This window comes from Alligator sinensis, unplaced genomic scaffold, assembly GCF_000455745.1.
Source record: "Alligator sinensis unplaced genomic scaffold, ASM45574v1 scaffold891_1, whole genome shotgun sequence".
NCBI classification, from domain to species: domain Eukaryota; kingdom Metazoa; phylum Chordata; order Crocodylia; family Alligatoridae; genus Alligator; species Alligator sinensis.
In genome coordinates this window covers 140,972-149,043 of record NW_005843019.1, presented here as the reverse complement: position 1 = coordinate 149,043, position 8,072 = coordinate 140,972, and the positions used below count along the sequence as shown (strand labels likewise).

Here is an 8,072-nt window from a genome sequence, read left to right as displayed (position 1 = left end):
AAAATATGAACACATTTATTCTACTTCTCAAACTGCAAGTCAGGAGTCTTTTGTTCTACTCGGTTCTGTAAAAGGCCTCTAGCTGTTCCTAGGCCTGGATTGCCAAGGGAGACTTAGGCAGTTAGTTTCCCAACTCTTACTCCTAACAGAAAGGACCAGGCTACCTAATTAATTGTGCTTCTTAGAAAATGCCAGTCCAGGACTCTATTGCAATTTCCAGAGGGAGTGTTTTCATGTCTCTGTTAACCAGGAAATTAGGAGTATTAAAGTCTCCTTTCTAGTCATAGCTTTGTGGCAACTGACTTACTATTGAAGGCCCAAACAGAATCAAAGGGTGCATGAATGCAAAGCATGAGTAATTTAAATCAGCGTTCTGTTCCCTTCCTGACTGTGTAAATGGTCATTTATTTCATCAGCATTTAATGCCCAGTGACATTGTCTCATTGGACACATAGTTCTGCACTTGTGGACAATCATGTATGCAGTCACTCACAGGGTACACTAAGGACCAGGGCTCTGCTCTCCTCTCACCTAGCAGAGTCTTGAATTTGGGTTTCAAATGATTTCCTAGAGCAGTGCTCTAACCACCACAACACAGTTCAGCCATTGTGCCCTGCTTTTGCTGGCACTCCTGAAGCTGGTCCACTTGGTAGCCATGAGCACAAGGTATACTGAAGCTATTGGATGGGGGAGCACAAAAAATTAAGTCAGAGAGTGCAGAGCTAAGCAAAGTAACTGCTGACTTTAAGGGAGAAATGCCTAGGTTTTAACATGGATATTCTTTTCCTAGGGAGGCAAAAGTTTACCTCCTATTCTTTTTTCTTCCTTTAATGATGATGTTTGTGGCTTAGTTTCAAAAGGTGTACCAGAAAAGGTATCTGGTGATGATTTGTGCTTAGAATGCTATGTTGGAAGCCAGAGAGATTCAAATCCAATCTTCTCTGCATAAGGGGGACTAAAACCTACGGTCGCTGGCTTCCAGGATAAAGGTCCGAATCATTCAGCTGCATCGGACAAAAGATACACTATTGAACATCTCAAAAGATCCTCTCCCTTATTATTTGCTTGTCTGCATTGATATAGATTTGTCCTAGTTGTCTAGGGATACAATTCTTCTGGGCAGGTAAGTGCCAGAAATGACCCCATAGATGACTGGGAAACAATAGCTTGTCAAGTGTAGTAATTTTTCTCTCTTAACTTTATTGGTTTCATCAGGTAAAAGGACCAAATGGAAAAACAAAATGAAACCACGGTGATGGAATTCATTCTCTTGGGCTTTCCTGGATCCCTCTCTTTACAGATCTCTATCTTCATGCTCTTCCTCCTCATGTACATCCTAACAGTCATTGGAAACATGGCTATTATAACCCTTGTGATAACCAATCACCACCTCCACACCCCCATGTACTTTTTTCTCTGCAACCTCTCTTTTCTAGAAATATGGTACACAACAGCTTCTGTTCCTAAGACCCTTGCAATTATCCTAGGGAAAAGCAGAACTATCTCCTTCCATGGCTGCCTCCTGCAGCTGTATTTAATTTTCTCTTTTGGCTGCACAGAACATTTCCTCTTGGCTGTCATGGCCTATGATCGCTATTTGGCCATTTGCCACCCACTGCGCTATAGCTCTATTATGAACAATACCTTGTCTACTCAGCTGGCGATTACATGTTGGGTGGGTGGTTTTCTGGTTGTCTTAGTACCAATCATTCTAATCAGCAGGTTAGTCTTCTGTGGTCCTAATGTCATTAACCATTTTTGGTGCAACATGGATTCCTGGATAGTACTATCTTGCACAGACACACACACAGTTGAGACCATAGCCTTCATTATCGCAGCGTTTGTCATCCTTGGCTCATGCATGATTACTCTACTTTCATACATCTATATCATATCAACCATAGTGAGAATCCCATCAGCCAAAGGACGACAGAAAGCCTTCTCCACTTGTTCGTCCCATCTTTCTGTTGTGATTATATGGTACGGCTCCACTATTTTTCTTTTCGTCAAGCCATCTGCCCGGAGTTCATTGGAGCTCACCAAAATAGTCACCATCTTGAACACTATTGTGACACCCTTGCTAAATCCTTTCATTTATGCTCTGAGAAACAGGGAGGTGAAGGAAGCCTTTTGCAATGTATTCCAGAGCACATGATTATATTTGCATTATTATATTTCCAAGGAAAATAAGTGAACATAATGCGCATCCACAAAAGATGCTTAACTTCATATTAGCATAGTTTACTGCAAAGTAACCATGTGCATACATACGTGCACATGCTTAATTTGCAGTAAACCTCCCTAAACCTGAGTAAATTTGCAAATGCAAGTAGCAAATGTACCCGGGATTAGTAATGGTGCTGTAGCACTCATGTAGACCCCTGACTGGGAGCAAAATCTGCTCCCAGGCAGCCATCCATCAAGGAACCGGGAGTTTACACTCTCCCCCTGGAAGCTGCATCCTGCTGAGGTGGATACAGGAGCCTGGGCAGGTACTATGCCACCTTTTCCTGGCAGCAGGGAGCTTCAAGCCTCCTGCTCCCAGATCACAATTGGTGAGCGTTGGCTGGGAGATCCTTATCTCCCAAGCCCCTTCTCTGCTATCGTGATCAGGGAACTGGGGGCTGGAAGACCCTTATCTTGCACCCCGAGCTCTACAGCTGTAGGACTTAGGCTGAGACACTGTTATCTCCCAGTCTGAGCTCTGCAACCTCAGTGCTTGGGCTGGGAGACCCTTATCTCTAAGCCTGAGCTCCGTGCCCGTGGGGTTCAGGATGGGGGACCCTTATCTCCCAGCCTGAGTTCTATGACTGTAGGGCTTAGGCTGGGAGGTAAGGGTCTCCCAACCCAGGCCCCAGAGTCATTTTACATGGAATCTGAGACTGCAATGATAGTTGGCAGCCTAGAATTTTAACTTACTAAATACATCATAAAATGAATCTAAATGAGTTAGATGAATGTCTCCAAGGGTCTCTGATGTTAATTTTAAACAAATGTTGTAAGACAGGGAAATTCCAGAGGACTGGAAGACTGAATTTTGTCCCAGTATGTGAAAATGCAGTAAAACAGTAGGTTTAGGGTTTGGGTTTGGGTTAGGGTTAAAGTTAGGGTTAGTTAACAGTAAAAGAGAACCGGAGAACGTTTAGGTCAGTTAGCTTGACATTGATGATAGCCACAAAAATGGAATACCTAATATGAGACTCTACTGATAATGAGACTATAAAAATTGAAATACTCAAGTCCCCCAAAGAATGTCAAAACAAATTGTTGTTGGTTCCTGGAACATGTTGGTGATTTAGTCTTCAGGCTAGGCTGAATGCATATTATTACAAAAGTAAAAATGCTGATCGCTTTTCTGGGATTAAAGTGAAGTGGAATAGGATTGCACTCAGCTAGGGATTCTTTCCTACCTTTTGGGCATGTAAGTGGAATTAAGTTCCTAAGCAAAATTTCTTTTCACCTTTTCCAAGTCCTGAAAATCAATTAATAAATCTGCTTCTGTGATACATCATCATCAGACCGCTAAGACTAAGTCCTGAAAAAGTAGCAAGAAGGCAGGACCCGCCCCCTCCCCCCCTTTTGCACTCACTGTTTTTCAGAGTCTTAAGCAGTGTAGAAAAGAATGACACTTATTGTGCATCTACACATACATGAATGCACCTTTAATGTGCATTAAATTTAATATCTCCAATCTGAAGTACTAAATTAATGTGTTTTATGATGCAGTACTCCACAGTAGTGCATTTGAATGCCTTTTTAGTGATGGTCAATGCACAGTAATCTACTACATTATGCTTAGCCTAACATTCAAAGGCTGTTGCATATAGAGCTTGTTGCCTGTGGCCTCAGAGGATTGGCTTCCCCGACTGCCTCGGTGTATGCCAAAAGTAGTACACTGTTCCCTGATACTAGTATACTAGTTCCCCGATTCAGAAGGAAGAAGACAGCAATGCAGAGTGCATATGGGTGAAAATGAAAGGTAAAAGATGCAGCACTGGTATAATGCTGGTCACCAAGCCAGGAAGAAGAGGCATATGGGGCACTCTTCAAAGAGATGATAAATTGATCCAAAAGCTATGGGATGATATTCAATTTTGTGCTTTCAATTTTGTGGATGCCTGCTGGAAAAAACAATAGAGCTGGACTAAAAACATTGAGCTGGTTCCCAACTTGCAGGGGGGACAACTTTCAGTGTCCAAAAGGTGGAGAATACATCTATGGGATCATCCATCATGGATCTTGGATTTTGTCCTAACCAAGAGGGAAGAAGTGGTGAAGGATGTGAAGGTGATGGGCAACTTTGGAGATAGCAGTCATGATACGATAGAATTCCAGATCATAAGACGTGGTCAGAAAAAATTAAGATGCTAGATTTAAAAAAAAGGCAGATTTCATCAAACTCAAGAAATTAATAGGCATGGTGCCATGGGAATACATATTGAAGGATAAAGGTGCTCAGGTGGACTGGGAGCTTCTAAAAGTCACAACAAGAAATGATTCCAACAAAATAGAAACCCAAGAAAAAATGTTAGAGACAAATATGGCTGCACAAGGAGCTTCTATGATGGCTGAAATGCAAAAGAAAAGCATGCAGGCAATTAAAGAATGGACAGGTCACCAAGGAAGCATACCGGGAAATTACAATAACCTCCAGGGACAAAACCAGGAAGGCAAAGATAAGGAAAGACCTGCACCTGGTCAGGGGGGTTAAAGACAAGGAGAAGAGGTTCTAGAATTTTTTTAGCCGTAAAAGAAAAACCAAGGAAGCTCTGGACCTAATGTTAACTAGCCAGGTGGAAATCTTAACAGAAGATGCAAAGATGGTGAAGCTACATAACAATTACTTTGCCTCAATCTTCACAAATAAATCAAACTTCAGCCAAATGACTAAAAAAGGATTATTTGGATAAGGAAGTGGACAGGCTGAGGGATGAGATATCAACAGATAAAGTAAAACGGTGTGTCTACACAAGATGCTTAACGGCAAATTAGCATAGTTTATTGTGAAGTAAGCATGTGCATCTATACATGCACATGCTTACTTCACAGTAAATCTCCCTAATCCCGGGTAAATTTGCTACCTACAAATGTAAGTAGCAAATTTACTCAGCATTAGAAACAGTGCCATAGCACTCATGTAGGCTTCTGACTGGGAACCAAATCTGGTCCCGGTCACCTGTCCCCCCGGGGGCAGGAGATAGCTCCCTGCCCCTGGGAGCTGCTTATTGCCCAGGTGGGATCTGCCACAGTAGCCCAGGCAGGGACTATGTCCCCCTACCCCAGCAGCAGGCAGCTCCAAACCCTCTGCTCCCATAACATGACGGGGGAATGTGGGGTGGGGGATCTTTATCTCCCAACCTGAGCCCCATCATCACGGGGCTTGGGCTGGTAGATAAGTGTCTCCCACCCTGATCCCCATGACCGCAGAACTAGGGCTGGGAGATAAGCATCCCCCAGCACTGGCTCCACAGTCCTGGAGCTGGTGCTGGGATCTCCCTGCTGGTGGGGGCTGAGGAGCTTGTTCCCTGCCCTGGTCTGCAAGTGTGCAGCTGTCTTGGGGGAGGGGGAAGCTCCCCAGCCTGTTTCCCTGCCACTCTGCACTCACAGAGCTGGGTGGAAAATAAGTTAGCCAGCCCCCACCCTACCCTGGCAGCAGGGAAATCTTCCAGACCCTGCTCCTCACTCACTCTCAGAGAACTCCCTGCTTGGGGACAGTTCCCCACCAAGCCTGGAGTTGGTGTGGTGGTGGTGGCGGCTGCCACGTGCAAGCCCCCACTCCCGTCAGGCTGGCCAGGTGGCTTGTGTTCCCTGCATCACTTGCCTACAGAGCCACCGCCACCTCACTGCTGCCACTGCTGCCGCAGCCTGCACTGCCTTCCCACAGCCAGCTGCATGGCTCCACGGGCAAGCTCCATGTCCACATGGCTCCACAGGCAAACGGTGTGGGGTGCAGCAGCAGTGGGCAGGGTGGTGGCTGAAGCAGCCGCCACCTTTGAGCGTCCCATCACCCCTCCAGCTGTCCAGGTGGCTTGTGTGTGGCCCACAGAGGGGCACTGCTGCCCTTGCCCCCTGGCCCTGCTCCTAGAAGTGGGCACAGACACAAACTCCCCCTCCCTATTCTTGATCTGCACCCTGCTAACCTCTTCCCTTCCCTCCCCACCTCCGCACCTGCTGTTGGGGTGTGTGTCTGTGCCTGAGTCTTATCTGTTGCGGGGGGAGGGTGCCTCTGTGTGTGTGTGTGTGTGCGCGTGTGCGTGCACGCGCACCTCCAGGGCTATTGTAGGGGGAGTGAGGGGCACCAGCAGGGCTGGAGGGGTTGTGGGGGGAACTTTAATTTTAATCATGGATTTTGGGGGTTTTATCAGAGAATTTGCAATTTATTTATCAGGAAAAACTAGGAACCCTGATTATCAGTGTCTGTGCAGCTTTCAAGGGTATATGTGATGGCCTTGTTTTTAGGTCATTACATATACGGTATTCAGATTTACAGCTTCTACCCCATTGGGATAAGGGACCCAGGCTGGAAGGCAGGCGCTCAAGCTTTCCCAGACAGAATCTATCTTGCTAAGACATATGACCCATGATTTCTAATCCTTTTCCTGGTCCCACTTATTTCCCTTTCTTGGTTACACTGGGTGCATCTACACGTGCATTTGATGCAGCACCAGTTTACTCGCAAGTAAATTGCTCATAGATTCATAGATTCATAGATGTTAGGGTCGGAAGGGACCTCAATAGATCATCGAGTCCGACCCCCTGCATAGGCAGTAAAGAGTGCTGGGTCTAGATGACCCCAGCTAGATACTCATCAAACCTCCTCTTGAAGACCCCCAGGGTAGGGGAGAGCACCACCTCCCTTGGGAGCCCGTTCCAGACCCTGGCCACTCGAACTGTGAAGAAGTTCTTCCTAATGTCCAGTCTAAATCTGCTCTCTGCTAGCTTGTGGCCATTATTTCTTGTAACCCCCGGGGGCGCCTTGTTGAATAAAACCTCACCAATTCCCTTCTGTGCCCCCGTGATGAACTTATCATGAGTAAACACTACAAGGCAGATGTCTATGCATACAGGAAAGCAGCAGCAGATTTGGTTTCAATGACAGCAAATCTGCTCCCACTTTCTGGGGCCCTGCAATGGGCCCCTGCCACCCCGGGTGAAGCTCCAGGCTCTGGCTGAAAAATGCCAGAAGCTGGCTGCCCTCTTCAAAAGCCAGCCCCATTCACTGTTCCCTAGTCAGCCACTTCCCTGGCCTAGAGCAACATGAGCAGCACAGGGACAGCACATGGCAACACTCTCTTCACTTCCTGTGCCTCCCTGCACCATGGCTGTCCCAGCCCCTTGCCCTGTCAGTGATCACCATTACACTGTGCTCCTGCTGGCCGCTGCACTGGCCCTGCTGGCCCACCATGCCAACCGCCACCTGGCCCATGGCTGTCTTGCCCCTCTGACTCCCTCACACGCAGCAACCACCTGCCCACACTGTCACAGGCTGCCTACATACAGCTGCCACCTCAATCTTATTCACTTGGCTGGATCCCATTGGGGATGCCAACAAAGGGATCCAAGATGTAGCAATGGGCCTGCCATCACCTTCCTTGGCCTCCAGCCCTGCCACCTCTGGACCTGCCAGGTAAGTCAGAACTGGTGGCTGCACATTGTCCAGCACGCCTAGGATGACGTCAGTGGATGGAGGTATTCTGGATGACCTGGAACACCTTCCAGGAGCTGCAGTTCTGGACACACTTGGAGTGGCAGGAACCTGGCATGTGGTGCCCTTCCCCATGGACACTGGCTGGCCCTCACCCTACTGAAGCTGGCCAAGTGCACTACCCTGCAGTATACATTGGCCACCTGTTTGGCATGGGCAAGGCCACAGCTGGGGATGCTGTTTTGGAGGTGTGCAGCACACTCCAGGGCATGCTGCGGGACATGGTGCTCCAAATGCATGACCCCTTGGCTATGGTGGCAGGCTTCTGTGCCCTTGGATTCCCCCACTGCATCAGTGACCTAGACAGGGCCCCCATCCCCACCACTTGCACACCCCATGGAAATTGTTCCTATTACAACAGGAGGGA

At 47.3% G+C, this 8,072-nt stretch overlaps 1 protein-coding gene across 1 annotated transcript; it reads left to right on the top strand.

Moving 5' to 3' along the window:
• The first annotated feature begins 1,228 nt into the window (after positions 1-1,228).
• Positions 1,229-2,155, top strand: LOC102369776 (olfactory receptor 6F1-like). The gene has a single exon (XM_006036788.1). The coding sequence runs from the start codon at positions 1,229-1,231 to the stop codon at positions 2,153-2,155; it is 927 nt and encodes a 308-aa protein (XP_006036850.1).
• The last annotated feature ends 5,917 nt before the right edge of the window (positions 2,156-8,072 follow it).

Excerpts from the sequence above, each read along its gene's own strand:
- LOC102369776 (XM_006036788.1), top strand. The coding sequence starts at position 1,229 with ATGGAAAAACAAAATGAAACCACGGTGATGGAATTCATTCTCTTGGGC.